The sequence below is a fragment of the Strix uralensis genome, chromosome 1 (genome assembly GCF_047716275.1).
Source record: "Strix uralensis isolate ZFMK-TIS-50842 chromosome 1, bStrUra1, whole genome shotgun sequence".
Classification (NCBI taxonomy): Eukaryota; Metazoa; Chordata; class Aves; order Strigiformes; family Strigidae; genus Strix; species Strix uralensis.
The window spans coordinates 58,078,216-58,096,736 of NC_133972.1; the positions used below are offsets into that span (position 1 = coordinate 58,078,216).

General features: G+C 42.2%; 1 protein-coding gene across 1 annotated transcript; it reads left to right on the plus strand.

Moving 5' to 3' along the window:
• Positions 1–1,892: 1,892 nt before the first annotated feature.
• KLF6 (KLF transcription factor 6) lies at positions 1,893–11,153 on the plus strand. Its single transcript, XM_074867985.1, has 4 exons — positions 1,893–2,528; positions 5,475–6,048; positions 7,759–7,882; positions 8,305–11,153. Exons 1-4 carry the CDS (start codon positions 2,427–2,429, stop codon positions 8,354–8,356), a joined length of 852 nt encoding a protein of 283 aa, XP_074724086.1. The 5' UTR covers positions 1,893–2,426; the 3' UTR covers positions 8,357–11,153.
• Positions 11,154–18,521: the final 7,368 nt, after the last annotated feature.

Genomic DNA, 18,521 nt, shown 5'->3' on the forward strand with positions numbered 1-18,521 from the left:
TATTAATGGACCTTTCTTTTTCTTTTAAATATTGCATCTCCATGAATTTACATCTGCTATCCCCAGTTGTCCTTCACTGGGAGATACTGTCCGTCTGAAGATAACCGTACAAAATAAGATTCTTATGCTTCAAACTCCACATGGGCACAGTACCTCTCACCCAGTCTCTGGCAAGCCCAGACCTCTCTTACATGAAACACCGCTAAAAAGGGGCAAGTGTAAAATAAAAAGAGTGGACAGTTGCATTCACCGTCACTATGTTTGAAAAGAAAATTTTCTCCAAAGAGGGAGCAGGTCAGTTAAACAAACACTAAAGATTTCCAGAGTTATGTTACCAGGTTATATTTGACTGGAGCCCACACCGCATTTCAGGCCACAAAATATTTAACTCTGCAGAACTAAAAGCAGGCTCAAGGAAGGTGTGTAATTCATCTACTTGAGGGCTTTTTTTTACTTCTTCACTTTTCTTCAGTTTTGGCCACAAGTAGACACAAACCTATCTGCACTATCTGTTGTCCACAAGGCAATTTTAGATATATATTTGTGTGTTTGGCCACGTGAAGCCAGGTGAAGGATTACTGACTAAATCAAGTGATCTTAGTTCTCCGAATTTAGATGTTTTGAGTCTTCAGCACTGGCTTGTTTTTCTAAACATAACGGTCTAATTGACCTTAGGCTTTTTTTTCATAGACACAGGAAAACCCAACTATGAACACCAGTTGTTTGTTTATGGAATTGCCCTATTAATAGTTTGAGGGGCTAGGGGATGGAAAGTTAGACTGACATTTCCACACCTGTGATCACTAGCTCACAGAAGACAGTAGGCAGAAGAAACAAACATTAAAGACTTTCATTACCATCTGTAGGTAACTAGCAACAGACACAGAGAGAAGCAGGGAAATGGAAATAACAGAGATTATGATGGGAATATCGGTGGAAAATTGTAAGTCCTTTATAAAAAAGAAACACATTAAGAGTGTTTGTTCCACGTCCTGGACGCTCCTTTGGAAGGCTACGCACCACATTTTTTAGAATTATTTTAAGACATCCTTATCGTTGACAGGTCTAGTCTCAAAAAAAGCTTGTGCTCTGATACCAACGTACAAATATCTGTGCTCAGGTGGAAGCGGGCACCAAAGAACGAACTTTTCCTGGAGGAGCGCTGCCCAACAGTGCGGGCCAGGAGCGCGCCAGCCCCGAGGGCAGCTGCGTGGCGCAGGCCCGGGCAGGGAAGGTTTGTTGCGCAGAGCCCCATGACAGCTATCGCCCTGCTCTGCTGCAACATCCGCTGAAGCCCCCACAAGGGGCTCCGCTGTCCCTTGGAGGACAAAGAAAAAAATAAAAATTACTTTCGAGCCTTCCTGCGCACTGAGATCCAGGTGGATTTTGCCTGGAAGCCTTGTGGGGAAGGTGCCGCGGGGGGCCCACGGCGACCCCACGGCGAGGCAGGACACCCCGACACCGCCGCGGGCCGGGCCAGGCAACCAGGGCCCCCGGGCCAGAGCGCCCCGCGGTGGGAAGGCGGCCCCGGCCGGAGCGAGCCCCACACACCCGCCCCTCGGCCCCCTCACAGCGGCTACGGCCGCCTCTCGGCGCGGGCGGCTCCGCAGCGCCCTCCGCGCCCGCCGCCGGCACCGCACCGCGGCGCGCGGCCGCTGCGCCCCTCCCCCGCGCGGCCCGCTCGCTCCCTCGCGCGCGGCCGCCCCGCGAGCACACACCTCCCCTTCCGAAAAAGCAGCCGCTTCCCCGCTTTATATACCCTGCTAAAAATAGCCTGCCGCCGGGCTCGCCAATCAGGAGGGGGCGAATTTCGAATCGGGCCAATGGCGGGAGCCGTCACGGCCAGGCTCGGTCACGCCAGGAGGAGCCGCGATGGCTGCCGCGCGGCGATTGGGCGGCTCTGACATCATTGGCACGCGGGGCGCGGAGTGCGTGGCGGAGATTGGGCCGCGGCGGCAGGCGGCGTCATGGGATCACGCGGGGCGGGGGAGGGCGCGGGGGGCGGGGGCGGCGGCGCGGCCGGGCAGAGCTTTGAATAGGGAAGTTTTGCAGGGGGTTACACTCGCAGTCAGCGCCGTGTTTGCAAATATTGGGTCCGCTCCTGCGCAAGTGTCCTCCGCCGGCCGCGGGAGGGGAGAGCCGCCGCGGCCGCCTCGGGAGACGTCCTGCCTTGCTGTGCAATTAAACTTTGCATGAAACTTTGGGTCTTTTTTCCTCCCTAAGCTCCTCAAGGAATTAATAGATCTCTCTATATATACAATTTTTTTTTTTTTTTTTTTTTTTCTTCTCTGGAGGAAGGGGGGGGGGCTTGGAAACTGAGAGCAGAGGTTTGACACCCCCCCGCACACACCCCGCAACCCCTGCACATAAAGGAGGCATCTGTATTTTTGGTAACCAGCACTGACTTTGTTGTTGCAACTTGAGACATGGATGTGCTCCCAATGTGCAGCATCTTCCAGGAACTCCAGATTGTGCACGACACGGGTTACTTCTCAGCCTTGCCGTCCCTGGAGGAATATTGGCAACAGGTAAACGAGGATGTCGATGTTGTTGTTGTTGTTGTTGTCGGGGTTGGTTTTTTGGTTTTTGGTGGTTTTTTTGGTTTTTTTTTATTTTTTTTTAAAGCCGTATTAAAGGATGAGCGGATTTAAAATAATAATAATAAATAAATAAAAAAAAAAAAACCAACGAAAAAACACCCAAGTGTCAGCAACGAGTTTGGGGAGAATTAAGCACAAATGCGTAGAGATGGTTTGAAGCAGGTGTTTCGGCTTTAACTAAGACGGCTTTCTGGGGAGGGAAGAGTTCCCGAGGTGAACGTAAGGAGCTGCGCATCTCCGTCTCGCCTTACCTCCGGCCCGGCCCTGCTGCGCGCCGCGGCTGTCAGCCCGGCGGCGGCCCAGCCGCCCCGCTCCCTCCGCTCCGCGCCCGCGGTGGCCCGGAGCCCCGCGCTCCGCTCCCGCCTGCTCCGCTCCACACCGAGTCCTGGCAAAAGTTTTGCGCTTGTACCAGGTCCAAACTCCACAGCTGGGTCTTGTCATCCGAGCTCCCTGCCTTGGCCAAGGGCTGCTTTTCGCCCCTTGCTGTGTTTCTTTTTTTTTTTTTTTTTCTTTCCTGGCGGTGATGGGGGAAAAAAAAAACCTCCAGGAGTATGTGTACACATATCTATGTGTGTGCGTATATATATGTATATAATGTAGCTGCTTCCCAGCGCAGGGAGCTTTGCAGAGTCCGTGAGTTGTCAGTCATATGACAGCGATCCCCTGGTGCTAATTGCCTTGGTCGGGAAGGAGGAAGAACGGAGGCTCTTTTCCTTTAATGGACATATTTTGTTGCTTTTCCTTTTTTTTTTTCCCCCCTTTTTTTTTTTTTTTTTAAAATTTTTGTGTTATTTTTTCGCCCCTCTTAATTTGATCCAAACAGCGGGATGGCAGGAGCTGCGGCGGCCGCTGACGTTTTGGCGTTAGCCCGGCTGGGCTCGGGGGGGCCGCGGGCTCCGCTCCCCAGCCGGGAGCTGCTCAGCCCGGAGACCAGATCAAATACCTGCTGGCTGCTCAGAAGGACGAAGGAGTCTTTCCGAGAAGGTTGAAATGCAAAGTGTTACAACCTTCACATGCCTACTAATTATATGCAATGCCTTTTTTTTTTTTTTCTCCCCCCCTCCGTTCCCCTTTCAAAGGGGCAGCTTCATAGTACGTGATTGAAATGGAGCTAAGTAGTTTCCTTCAGGCATTTGGGTTTTTGGCGAAGGGCCAGCCCTCGTTCCCAGTAGCCTTCAGAGGCATTTAAACTCGGAGAGAGCTTCACTCCGGTCCCCATTACTAATATACCTAATGAGGAATTTAAATTAGCTGGGAATATGAAAGTTTAACAAGATATTAATAAATGCTTTTTTACCTGTTTTCGTGGAAAATCAGTACACTATTGTGTTGTCCCTGTCTAAACCTTTTTTGGTTTTAATGTGCATTGCAACCCAGTTACCTAATTGTAGACAAATACATAAATATTGTGTGCAGTGGTGGGTTTGATTTTGGAGTTGTGTGGCTTGTTGGTTTTTTTTCCCCCTATTTTTGCCCACACTCTTAGCCTGGCCGGAACATGTGACCCAGTTTACTTGAGCGGTGCTGGGGGAGAAAGGAGGCTGCTCCCATGGCGGCTCTGCTCTTGGACAGATGGAAAGGGGCTACGAGGGGAATGTGTGGCATTTGGGATCAGGTTTTGCTACAGGGCTTGAAAGAGATGATCTTGCTAAAATAAGTAGAGTTTGGTATGGAAACTTGGTGTGTCCATTTTCTGTGCAAAGCTTCCCTATGGATCGTTTCCTATAGTGGAAAGAATAATCCCAAAACATCAGCTTGTTGCCATAACAGTTCATACCCTCTTTTTTGTTCTCTGAAAATGGCTAGAAAGTCAGCAGGGTGAATTGCGATTGAAAACCACAGCTTCACCAGTTCAGTAGGGTGGTTTTGTTTTTTGTTTTGTTTCGTTCCATGGAGTAAAGGGGAATGTTGTTGGGGGGGGGAGTTGTCCATGTACTGTTACATGTATATTTGAACAGAGTACTTTCTTGGCAGATGGTCAGGGTTTTAAAAGGAAGTCTCCTTTGGCATTGCGTGAAAGAAAGAGAGAGATGACTCATACAGTTGCACTCTTGGCCAGTAGATAAAGTTCTTGTTCATTGTGGGACTCCCAGCAGGACCTCAGAGTCATTTCCCGTTTTGCATCCTATAGAATTGGACATTTCTATTCTGGAACTTTTTTCTCCCCTCTCCTCTGTTGCTAAAGTTCCCCGTGTTCCTCCGAACACGCATGGGAGCAGTTCGAGTTATGTGGTGTGCATGCCAGGGCGCTTGGAAATGACATTCTTTGAAAGTCGAGTGTGCTGCGTTCTCATGCACAGGAAATGGGAGGATGTCTGCTGCTCCATTGATGTCCCCAGAAGACGGGCCGGCAGCTCTGCAGCCATGCTGAAATGTGGCTTTGTTTTCTGACACAGCGTTTGGGTTTTAACTGCGTGTGGGAGCACATTGTGTTCAGTTGGGTCCTTTCAGCCTCGTGTTTGTGAGAGAGAGATACAAAACAACTTGAAATTAGACGAGCTGCAAGAGCAAAGTGTAATTATTTGTTGTGGTTCTCTATGGTCCTTTTCAACATCAGCCTACTGAAAACACAGATTTTATGATGAGAGTGATGATAATTTGACTGACTCATTAGAATGCTATTTTGGAAACCAAAGCTGACTTGCACCTTCAGCTGTGCGTTTGAACTCCTGCCCAGGTCTCGAAAACCGATTTCTTTTCATCGTAACAGTCACCTAGTTATGGCTGGAGGAGCCTTTAATTTGTTTTGAACCTAGAAACCTCAAATCGAACATGCAGCATTCCTGCATGTTTTTTGAAGTGTAAAATACAATTGGGTTTATTTTTAAGCAAGCTTGTAACTTTTCTCTTTTTTCTTCCTTCTCTTTCACCTAGACATGTTTGGAGCTGGAACGGTATCTTCAAAGTGAACCCTGTTATGTTTCTGCATCTGAGATCAAATTTGATAGCCAAGAGGATCTCTGGACCAAAATTATTCTGGCACGTGAGAAAAAGGAGGAATCTGAACTGAAGAACACGTGTGTCCCAAAAGAGGACAATCTTACTAGTCAGAACTTAGAGACCAACAGTTTGAATTCTGACGTGAGCAGCGAATCTTCAGACAGCTCTGAGGAGCTCTCTCCCACGACAAAGTTTACCTCTGACCCTATAAGCGATGTTTTAGCCAGTTCAGGAAACTTGAGTTCATCTGTCACTTCCACTCCCCCTTCATCTCCTGAGCTGAGCAAGGAGCCTTCTTCCCAGCTATGGAATTGTACGCCGGGTGAGTTGCATTCACCGGGGAAAATTCGTACCGGTACCGCTGGAAAGACTGCAGAAAAAGGTACACCCGCCAATGGTGACACCTCGCCAGATGGCAGAAGGCGTGTTCACAGGTGTCATTTTAACGGTTGCAGGAAAGTTTACACCAAAAGTTCACATCTGAAAGCACATCAACGCACTCATACAGGTTAGTAACTATATGCTTATTAAGAGTTGGCAAGTACCGTAGGGAATATCCCTGACGGCGGTGGTGTCACAGCATTAAACAATCACTGGGTGGGAGCCCAGGTTTGGAGAGATGATGTAAGAGTTGTAGAGGCTTACCAGCATGGACATCATTCCTCATTCTCTTCGTAAGCGAGCTGAAGCCAAGACAGTTGGTGATAGATTAGTCCACTGTCACAGCAAATAGGAGCCACTCATCTGAACAGGCAATAGTCAGGAAGCTGCAGCAGCATGCGGCCTTCAGGAACAAAGGTCTAGCCAAGATAGATGCTAGACCCTTGTTGACGTTTATTTCTAAAGCAAAAGTGAGCTGAGACTTTCTTGCGAAAAAAGGAACATCATATCCAAAAATTGGTCAGATCACTCAATACTGAAAGAGCTTATTTTCATGGATCAGTCTACACTGGGTCTATTCAATCAGACATCCCAAGGCCTTGATTATATGAAGCATAGCTATAGTTGTAAATCATTTAACAGATTTGTGTGTAATGGCAAAAATCTTGGAAAGCCACAGTGTGTTGTAGTCCTTCTAACATACCTGCCTAATTGGACTTAGAAATGTATGATTTAGTGTATAATTTCATCCCAAAACACTGAGCAACAGCATTTTATTGTTATGGAACCTGAACTAAAAATAACAACCTTGTGTGTTAGTGGGAAAGAAATTGAGGAAGATAGGCACTTCAGGGCTTCTATAAATATTTTATGGTTGAAGTACCATGCTGATTTGCTTGTTTGAGCATTATTATTTGACGTGTTTTTATGACAGCAGTTAGATATGCAGAGCTGCGCCTTGGCTCAATAGTCAGCGCTTAATGTGAGGAACTGGCCTGGCATTCTTGGTGTACCAGTCCAAAGACCTAGATGCATTTTTTCTTTCCCCAAGATGTGAAAAGAGAATTCAAGGAAAAGATCATATTTTGACTCATGAGCTCAGCTTTTTGTGGCTTTTATGGGAAGTCTGAGCAAGCTCAGATGCTCCCATTGTCATGCAGAAGTCAGATAAAACAAGATTATTTCAAGAGGAAAGAACAACTTCCACTGAAACCGTGGTGGTTGAGCAGACATAAATAGCTGCTGGCCTCAGAAGTATTGCAGAACTGTTGTCCTGGTGCTGTCTGGCTGAGAACGTTCGTGTGAATGGAAGTGGTATTTCTTGAATGCTGAAATAGCAGTGTTCAAAGTGGTGTGCAGGCTTTTCCAAGAATATGTGGCTCAGCAGAAAGGAGGTTGCATGTTATGCAGATGAGTGAGTGACAGAGGACTTTGATGTAATACAGTAGCCTAATTGCATTTTGGAGCCTAGCTGTGCTGTCTTTAATCACCTTTATGAGGTGAACGATACCTGTTTTGGAGTAAGCCTGCCATTATGGATGAACAGGAATGGTAGAAGGTTGGTTTTCTTTGTTTCCTGTGAGCCTGTTTAATAGCTTTTTTTTCTGTAATAAGAATGAGATTATTTGATGTGCAGTTGCAGTGAAATAGTTAAGTAGGAATCGTGGATGAATTTTGCAAGCCTTCTTTGCCTACATGTTCTGAAGCATTCAGATAGGTTAAATAAAATTGGCTGGTTTTTGGGGGTGGAGGAGGTTTACATAGAGAATGAATGGGATAGTACCTATCTTTCTTTGAATGAAGTCATGACTAACGTTGTACTCTGCTTTCTTTGTAGGGGAAAAGCCTTACAGATGTTCATGGGAAGGGTGTGAGTGGCGTTTTGCAAGAAGTGATGAATTAACCAGACACTTCAGAAAGCACACTGGTGCCAAGCCTTTTAAATGTAGTCACTGTGACAGGTATGTGACTGAAATGCACCTTTTAAATTAGTTATTTTTGAAGCTTGTTGGAAAGTGAGTCTAGGCTTCTTTTTGCTTGTGAAGGAATCATTTGGGAATGCAACTGTGTCTGGTATTTTTAAGGGATTATTGTATCTTTAGACTGGGAAAAAACCTCCCATTTTACTAATCGTTGGGATGTGGTTTGTAGCTTGATGTGGCAGATGAGTGTGTAGAAATCCCTAGTGTTACCGCCCATCTACAGAGCTCCTGGGTGCCCACAGACACGTTTGAGTGCTCCCGTGTATCCCAACAATGCCAAATCCCTCCTCCGTCAGCTGTGTTTTGGAGTAGCAGAGCAAGGGGGGTGCCTCACCCACATGTATCGCATCGTGCGTGCCAGCAACTGTGGGATAACGCACAACCTGACTCTTGCCTTGCAGGTGTTTTTCCAGGTCTGACCACCTGGCCCTTCACATGAAGAGACACCTCTGAATGGGTCAAGAGGTGAATCCTGCGGGCTAAGAGGCGTCAAGGTTGAAGAGCCTTGAGCAGAGGGATGCGTGTTCCAGCCAAAGCATGCCATTTTGCACCCTACCCAGTTGCCTCCAGGACCTCACTTCCTTGAAGGTCTTTTGAGGGCTAATAAGTCATGTAAGAAACGGCATAGCAACCGCGGTGCGTGATGTTTGGGGTTTCCTGGACTCATACACTGGTATCTAACCTTCTGAGTGGCTCCTAAGCCTTTGCCGTGAGCATGTGCACTGAGAATGTTAATGATTGGGCGACTGTATGCGATGAGGATCTCTTGATGACTGTATGCTGAGGCACATTTTTTTTCTTGTGGTTGTTTTATAACTGTAAGAGAAAAAAAATAGTCTGAATGTCTTGTATGTGAGGAATATCTTGTGAGATGGGACGACCACCAATCATTTCCAAGGGGTGGGGGGAGGGGTGTCTGCACCTTTTTAGAGGGAGAATGGAGAGGGGAAAGGGGGGAATAAAAAGAGTCAGGATGCCAGAATGGAGATGGGGGACCTCCCTGTTCCTGTGTGAGAGGAGCTTTAGGTGTCTGGTGCAGCTATTAAACGTGCAATGTGTCAAGTAGCTTGTTTTACTTGCTACAGAGCTCATTTGTAATCCATTGTATAAGCTGTGTATTTACAAATGTAACACAACTATAACTTTTCATTATAATACAAAGGTTATTGCATGGTTCTGGGGAACTATATGCTTTTCCATTCTTTAATCAGGACTGCAGTTTTGATTCCAGTTAAGAGCAGCTAAAATACAATTGGTCTAATGTTACATAATGTATGGAACATGAATAATTTTTTCTGTTGGGTGGATAAAACCACTATTGGTTAGAAACTGATTTTTCTCATGCAGCTAATTTTTCTCTTATTTATGCCTTGAGGACTAACTTCTGGTTTTCTAGCTGTTAATGCACTGTTGACCTTAATAATGGTGCCTTATGCAAGTGACCTTCTCTTGTAGGGGGTCTTATACAGGGGTATGGGTGATGCATGCTTTATTAAGGCTCTCTTTTCACCTGGCATTGTACTGTATCAAATGTATAATATGAGGGGAAAAAAGGTTACTTCCAGGGTCCTCCTTCACAAAGACAAATATAGAGAAAAGTCGTTCATGTCAGTACAGTATTTGTTTAACTTAGACAATTTGACTGTGTTACAGTATAATGCATATGCCAATTGAATACCTGACCAGTTCTGCCACCTTGAGACTTTTTTTATATTGACCTTGCACAACAACTGTGTATATACACACCCCAACCGTACTTAATATGTCAAGTTTTCATACATATTAAAGATACAGAAGTATTAAAAGATGTATTTGCTTAAAAGGCACAAGTTTCACATCTATATATCTAGCTATCTGTTGGTCATACAGAAAGAAACTATATTACTTTTTTTTTAAAAGTGGGCAGAAAAATAATTGTGTATGTATATTTGTGTGTACAGTCTGTGTATGTGTGTATATATATAGATAATATATAAATATTTTTTTTAAAAGAAAAAAAATTAGAACACATAGCTAGAAAATGCCACAGCCCATCAAAATATTCCCTCTCCCCCCCCGCAATACGGTCATTAAGGAGACAAAGAAATGAAAGATACAGTTAATTAAAATCTAGCATTTTTAGAGGCTTTACCTTTAGCTTAATGGTATGCTAAAGGCTTTGTTGGCATTCAGTCCTTCTCAGACTGCTGACTGTGTTTTGTAGTTATTAGGTTGTCTGGAATAGCGTATCTGTGGCCATTTAAGAATGATATGAACCGAATATTGGCATGCTAAAAGAATATTAGCTGTATGCAGATGAAGTACACTCGGGTTTTGGTGAGCTTACTGGAGGACCTGTGAGTGAGCTAGTCGTTGTGGTGGTTGAGCTCTAATTTTACATAGTTCAGCTAAAATAAAAGACTGTTTTTTCCTAGAGTAGAAATAGTCTGTCCAAAAGCAGTATTTCTTTTTTTTAAACCAGCTCACTACAGTCGATGCAATGAAACACGTGACCTGTTTCTTTTTCTATTTATTATCAGTCTTGCTTACTATGCTAATATTTTGGTATATCTTCCTGGAAATGTATGTAGATAAGTGGTTTAAAAAAAAAGTATATGCAAGTGATCTGGTTCTAAGGAACACACAGGCTTAAATCATTCTCATTTCATTTTTGGTTTAAATTGCCTGAAAATGCACTTTTTTTTTTTTCTTCCCCAAAACAAACAAAATTTCCCAGAAAATGAACTTCTATTTAGGGTTGGGTTTTGTTGTGTTTTTAACTCCTTGTTTGCATTGTCCTTGGCTTAGCCATAATTCTTATAAAAAAAAAGAAAGTAAACAAAAGCAAAAACAAACAAACAAAAAAACCAACCCCAAACAAAAAAAAATTAAACTTGCACTGGCTTGTCTCAATTGTGAAACACCATCAGACTTGTGTGGATGGGGTGGGGCTGTGTGCCATATGTCAAATGCCTGTAATTTTCTTAATAAGCAAGTACATTTTGTTCAGGTGATAACTGAGCCTCAATCAAGCTGAAAAATAAAAAAAATAAAACATTTTTGCTTGAAATTTAAGAAGAAAAAGTTTCTATTAGTGAAATTTCTTTTTTTGTTTTTGAAGCACCCTGTTATCTAAAGAATCTCTTTGTAAGATTTTTGTAAAAATTTTGTTTTACAAGATTTTATTTGAAATTGTTTTTTGCAAGATTGTTATATTTCTGTATGAATGTATTTTTTATTGGAATAACATAAAAAGAAATTCTTATCAGCATCACGTGTCTGGTTTCATCTTTCTCCTCTTCTGAAGTCCTACACACCAAACCATGTCAAGTACTATGTCGATGCTTTGCCTTGAATCACCTAGTCGCAGGTACAAACACTTTTGGGTCAGATCACTTTGTGGAAGACAAACAGTGACGAGAAAATAATTTTGGTAGTAGAAACTAAAAATTCTTCCATATCTGAAAAGCTGCTGTTGACTCATCTTTTGTCTCAGCCGAATAAATAGTTAACGCGATTGCTACTGCAAGACTGCACCTTTATTCCAAATCATTTGTTCTGGAGAGGTGAGTGCACGTAGGACAAGTTCTGCATGTGGGAAGGATATTCAGTGGGCTTTTAGAGTGAAGGAAAAAACCAGAAAGGTGATGGCTGGGCTGGAGGCACCTGTCCTTAACTTTTACTGCAAAGTACTGGCCTTTGAACATCCCCGGTGGATGGGGAAGCTGCCTGAAACCTTGAAGGCGTGGTTGTGGGAAGGAATGCAGGGAAGGAACCACATGAGATCTGCCTGGCCCAGATGCACAAATCTGAGTCTGCTGTAGGGCTGACCTGACCCACATGCTGGTGGTGACCTTCAACCAGCCAAATGCAAGTCTGTGAACTGCATTTTTTCAGAGCAATGGCTCTTCAAAGCATGCCTGGCATGTATGCTGGCTTGGGACACATGCAGAACTTGTTTAATGTTGCCTTGTGGCTTCTGCTTCAGTCATGCTGGTGTTAAAAATCTCTTAAGCACTGAGTGAAAACACTGGCAGGAATGGCGGGTACATGCCGAGCAACTTTGAACATGTGAATTCATTGCACAGTAATTGAACATTTCATGGTTTTAGATGAGAAACGGTCTAAAAATGATACAGAAAAGAATTAGTAAACACAGGTTGAGGCAGAAGTAGTGTGGAGAAGAGACCCTTACTGCCTACGTCAGTTAGCCCTGCAGTGGGGTAGTAAGTAGACAATATGCCTCTGTATAGAGGCAAATTTGTGTTCTGCAACAAGAGAGATATATTGAACTTTACCACTGGAACAGTATCTTACACAGTGAAACACAGATGTCTTCTGGGAAACTTAGTTACAGTTGCAATAGAAATACAGAAGGCTACCAAGGTTTAGGGATTATGACATTTTGCCGCCTCATCTGTATACCACGTAGAAATGGAAATATTTTTAAAGAACTGAGCTTGACCCTGGAGGTTCTCCACCCAAATGTTCGATGGGTGTGTAATAGAGAACAAGGATTGGCAAATTTTTGCCTGTTTATTGGGTGTGTGTCATTTAGGGCTGAGTCTTACAGTACCTTCTTAAAAAAAAAAACCCAAACCCTGATAACTCTATTATTATGGATGTTACTGACATCCCACCCCTGTTTTTTCCTCAGGGAGATTGTACTGAAAAAACAGCAGTGTTCAGGAAAAAAAAAAAAAAGGCTAGTGACAGAGCTATTGGGCAACAAGGAAACTACAAAGCAGAAAGCAATAGCCATGTCAGGGTTAGTGCATTTCAACATGCACATCTACTGCAGGCTTGCTTAATTCCAGGTTTTGAAATGCAGAGCAGATGGGAAGGGATCTGAATTTGAGGGTGAAGAAGTCAGGTGGCTTAGGTATGGACCTGGATTAGTAGCCTCAGCAAGTTCCAACAACTTCAACTGAGGTTAACAAGGTGAAAATGAGGACAGAGCCTGTGAGAAAACATGTTAGGTTCTTGCTGCAAAGGTTAGATATGGCATGTTTGTGCACTTAGGCACACATATGTACATGCAAAGGTCAAGATGAAGTGGTTAAAATCCCAAAACAGAACTTGTTTGGGTGTTTGGTTGTTTTTTATTTTTTTCTTTTCACTCTTGGGTGTGAAAAATCCTGGCGTACAAGTGGTCAGTGCGAGGAGGGTGTATCACAGTTTACCAACTTATTTGAACAACTGTGTATTATAAATACAGCATGACTTTGAAGTTCATAATAGACAAGTGATTGTTATTTTCTTAAATTGGATGTTCATATTGTTTACAAGTTACCATCTTTCTCTCTCTAAACAATATTATGATTTGTCACAAACTGAATCTAGAATTGTTGTGCCTGTTAGAGAATGTTTAAGACAAGGTGTATGTTATTCTTTCCTCTTTAGTCATTCATGGTACCTCTGCTTTTGTGTCCATTTTTTACCTCTTCCATTCTTCTCAACTACTTGAGCATTCACTCTTAATTTTCTTTAATTGCACTGAAATCTCTGAGGAATAAAACCAAACCTCTGTAAATTGCACAAATAGCAGCAGCAAAATTACAAACAAGGAGAAGGAAAAACACTATGGTGATTGTTTCAAAAGGTAGCTGAGTGTTACTTATGCAGCACCTAAGGAGTACGTGATCTTACATGTTCACACAACAGGGAGAGAGGACCTTTAATAAGGTGAAATCTCCATGGTCCATCCATTGGAGGTCTCCTTTGTCTTGTCTGGAGAGAGGAATTAAGGTAGACTGAAGCAGTAAGGGGAGCTCTTAACTGCACAAGAACGGGGGTGGGCAACAAGTCTCTTAAAGCATAAAAGGACCTGTATTTCCTCCTTGTTCCTCCATTTTTGAAAAATTCCTTGAAGACAAAATGGCTCAGATAGGAAATCTCTGCAATACTTTTCTCAAGCTTTTCCAGCTTTGCTTCCTCAGGTAGCACTGGTTTATAGAGTAGGCAATACCCCACCAGTACCCCAGTTCTTTATTTCTCATGACAAGAGGTTACCAGCTGGTACCCCCACAGAAGTCTGCCTGCTTTTGCTTCATCCCATGGGATTGTGTAGCCAAGAGGCATTATCAGGTACTTCTGAAATAAAGACTCTGACATGGCAAGAAACTCTGCTGAGATTATACAGTCCAAGGCAATAGTATCTTTACTTTTTTTTCCCTTTAGCTCTTTTACCTCTACACTGGCTGTTTCATCCCTTATTCATGGTCCCTAGATACATGGCATTTATTTTTGATCAAACCCGTAGCAATACTGTCTCATAACCATTTGAGCTCTTACATAGAAGGGAGAATGAGCAGATGGAGTATTGCTTTTGCACATAGGTCTACAGAGGTTTAATCAGTCTAGGACTCATTGGAGCTACCCTGGGAAATAAGGGTTTTCAGGTTCATGCATTAATATTGTGAGGCCTTGGTCAAAAGCTCATTTAAGTCAAGGAGAAATTCCTCACTGAATTCAACTTGCTCCAGACACAGTCATTTTTTCGTAGAGCTGAACCTGAGGAGGAAGTACATTTGAAATCCATTCAGAAACAAATTTTCATTCAGTGACATTTATGACTGTATTTTGTCCATTTCCCATTGAACAGTTGATAGCTGGAGTTTACAAGTGCAAGCATTGCAAAGCTGATTTTTTTTTTTAACAGTAATGTGATTTTTTTTCTGAATTTTATTTTTGATTGCAGACTGATGATAAACCTTGTAATTTGTTCTGCAGTTTCAGTTACACAATAACTGCATAATAATTTTTGTAAGTTATAGCAGTGACTATATTGAACTGTAATGTTTTCAATCTGAATGCTTCACAAATTATTAGCTGAGAAATTATTAGCTGAAGAAATTAACTGGATTTATAGGATACCATAGCAACAAAGGCACCCTATGGCTTTAAAAAAAGTGCTGCATCAGATACAAGCCAGCACATTTTGCTAAAATAAAGAGAAACTATTCAGAATTTGCCATCGAGGCTACAGATTGGTTGCGTTCTTGAAATATAGGTTTATAATTTGTCACAGGAAAAATAACTCCATAAAGCAAAACCGCTAAGGTGTTTTAAGATGATCTATTATGCGGAGGTGTCTAGTGCAGCCATTTTGGATTGGTGTCATGATAGGAAACAGATGGTATATGTGTTTATGTTTAACATTTAAGGAGGTATAGAAAGCAATTGGGAGGTGATGTATTTTGTTAATGGGCGAGTAAAGCCTCATATGTACAGTTAAAATAGAATGTAAAAAACAAGCAACATTTTTTCAGCACAAATGAGGCAATGCAACAACACGCTTAAGTAGATTTATTTGACTTGTTTCGCTTTAAATAATTTTAATGAGAAATTCTCTAAATGTTTTTGAGCGGAGATAGAAAGTAATCTGGTAACCACATGTCTTGATGTAAGCCAAGCTGTTCCTTAACAGCACTTTCTTTCAATACAATATAAATTTAGCTGGAATTAGCATTGCTGAATATTAGTCCCTCAGTACCGCACTTGCTAAACCTCCATATTCTTTTTATTGCCTCCGTGCATTTCGGAAGCAGAGTGTGTGGTCAGTTCTGGACAAAGGCAAATAATTATCTAACGGGGCTGGGGAAGGCAATGTATTTGCTGAGTTCTGTAACATAACAAACACCTTGGTAATAATTCAGGAAGGCAGCAGATCTACACTGAATACAGTAATATATTTTTTCCATAACGTGCTACCTTTTGGATTTGATACTGAATATATCAAAAATCTAGTTATGCATGCAAAGCTGTATTTTTCTGAATTTTATGTACTTCACCTTACTGTATGTTATTTCATTTATAAGATTTATCTTTGAACATGCAGTGATAGTCAAAGACTATTGTTCATTTCAAAGCTTCACTAGGCAAGTTACTCAGTCTTCTGGGTTTTCCTTTATTTGTTTTTGCTAACTATGAAGAGGACATTGAGGGCAACTGGATTTTAATAGATCCTCACTGTAATTAATTATTCATCAGCAATAGAAGTATTAGCAGTAGTAGTCAGACATGCAGAGGAGACTCAGATCCTACTGTGGTGAACCTATGGGGAGAGAGGCTCTTCCATCCACGTTCTGCCTAATTAGACCACGGCACAATTGGAACTACCCACATCCAAAGAGAGAGAAAGTAGTTTTGCAAACTGTTCTGATGATCTCAGCGGTTTTCCTTTTCCTGGTCAGACAGATAATGCTGTTGATATTTTACCATAATTCCATTCAGTCCCGTCTGCCTGTCACAGCTGGACTCATTCTGGACACCAGGATGAGAAATTACCATGCAGAACACTGGGTTTCAATGCATTTCAGTGAGCATTTTTAGGTGGGCCCTTGTAATGCCCATCCCTGTCTCACATGATTAGGATACTTCTTATCATTTCATGATTTTGTTTTCTATTTCTAACAACCTTCTTCTGGAAATAACTTTGGTATATTCTATGTGAAATGCTTTGGACCTACTGAGATTTCTTCTTAATTTGAAAAAATTGTTAAGAATTATTCTTTAATCCCACAGATAGGAAAGAGTAAATAAGAGATGTAATAATGTTATAGTATTAATGGGATTTGAGCCTCAGTAGGAAATAGATGCATTATTCATAAGGATTGATGGTCTTTAGTGTTCCAACAGCCCCTTGTGGGGCTTTGGAGGTATTAGACCGGTCACCGGAGAGAGGGTTGCTCTAATGCGCAATAAGCTAAACTAAAAATATCAGTAGAATTATAAAGCAAAATCTAATCAAATCCTAAATATAAATATGACGATACAAATACATCCCCTAGTTATCTCCAGAAACCACCCTCCCTCAAAGGGTTGTCAGTGACTTGTCCCTGATTATCTTTAATCAAGCAGAAGAGAGAGGCATTGAACGCCACAGTGGATCTGTATAACAAGGCACTGCAGGTGAAATCTATAGTGCTGTGCTTCCTGCTATATGTGTGCTGCTGGCCGGCCCCTGCTCCACTGGCGTAGGAAAGGGCAGCAAAGAGACAAAGGGATGCAGTGTTTACACAGCACCTGTGAAGTCCTCTGTAGCTTCTTCTAATTTCCATCCCCAATGTCCACACCACAGATGCTTCACAGGGCAAAGACAGCCTGGATGCCTGTAGGTAAAAATTACGTGGTAACACACAACAAAGAAGCTGACTAAAGGAGATTTCTGCAATAAGGTTTCCAGCACTTACGCAGGTGGGATCTACCCTGTCTTCTGTGACAGGACATTATCTTAGCTATAATGGACACTTAAAAAAAAAAAGTAAAACCAAAAAAGTGCATATTCTTTATCCCAGTAGATTAGGCACTACAGTTTGAATATCCGTCTAAGAGGCTAAAACTGGTAGTCAACAAACAAATGTAACTGGGTAATTCAATATTAAAAAGTACCTTTTTCATTAGACATTAAATGTCTTGGGATAATGATGAGGTCATAAAAGACTAATGTGTTTGGCCAGGAGAGAAAAGAATATTCATAAAAGAATAAAGAGCTGTGGGATACATCTCCTTTTGGTACAAAGGGTAGCACCCAAAGTCTGCTCAGGCAAATATTTGTGTGTGCAGATAGTTTAATGCAAAGCAGATGTAAACCTCGATTCTGAAATAAGATCCATGCAAACAGCCTTCTGACCCTCACCTCCTGTCCCCTGAGACACCAAAAACTGTACAGGACTTCTTCTGAACACCAAAAAGGACAGGGACCATCCATGATAAAGGGATGCAGAGCCCCAAAAAGGCTTCATGCCTCCTGGGGCTGTGCAACCAAGGTCCTGGATACACCAGAACAATGAAGGTGATAAACTTAAGTGGGAAGAGTGGATCAAGTTTCAGGAAGGATGTAGCCCTTTGTGATACTGGTGTTTGAAAATACAAAGCAGAGCAAAGGTGCTAAGAGACAAAATCTTCAGCCTTCATACTGTAGCACTTGGCTTTTTTCAGTGTTTGGTGAGAGGCCCTCAGTTTTGTGTCTGCCTAGGTATCCTCTAGAAAAGGAAGAGGCAGTGCCCCCCTGATCCCCCATACACTTTACTGTGTCCTTTCAATCCATGACATGTAACGATGAGCTTACATTTTAAGGGTAAAATAAAGTTCTTAATATGAAGGCATTAACAAAGAAAAAATAATGACAGACTATAAAGAGCCCAAGAATCTTCACATTTTTTGTTACAAGTTATATACACACACATGCATAAATAGAAACGGATTTTCTTCACTAGGATCTTTATTTTCTCTATACTGTTACATTCAAATAAAACAGTGTCCTTCAAGAGTCATCTGTGGGACTGATAATAATATCAGCCTTAAACTAGGGTGTAAGATGAAACCAGATGAAAACACTGAACAAAATCAAACAGTCTGTGCTAGTGAAACAGATGCAAAAAATAAAAAAAAAAAACATTAAGGGCAAAAAATAAAGCTGTCAGAGTTCTTTTGAATTTAACACTTTGTGGAAATATGAGTAACCCAAGCACATCAACATTGAAGTTGTTGATGGTTATATTCAATGAATCATAGATCCAAATTTCCACAAGTTAGCAACCAGGTCAAAAACAAAAAGAAATTACTAAGTACAAGGTTGCCTTAAAAGTTTGAAAATTAGAATAGTGGTAATATGACGCTTTTTTTTTTTTTTAAA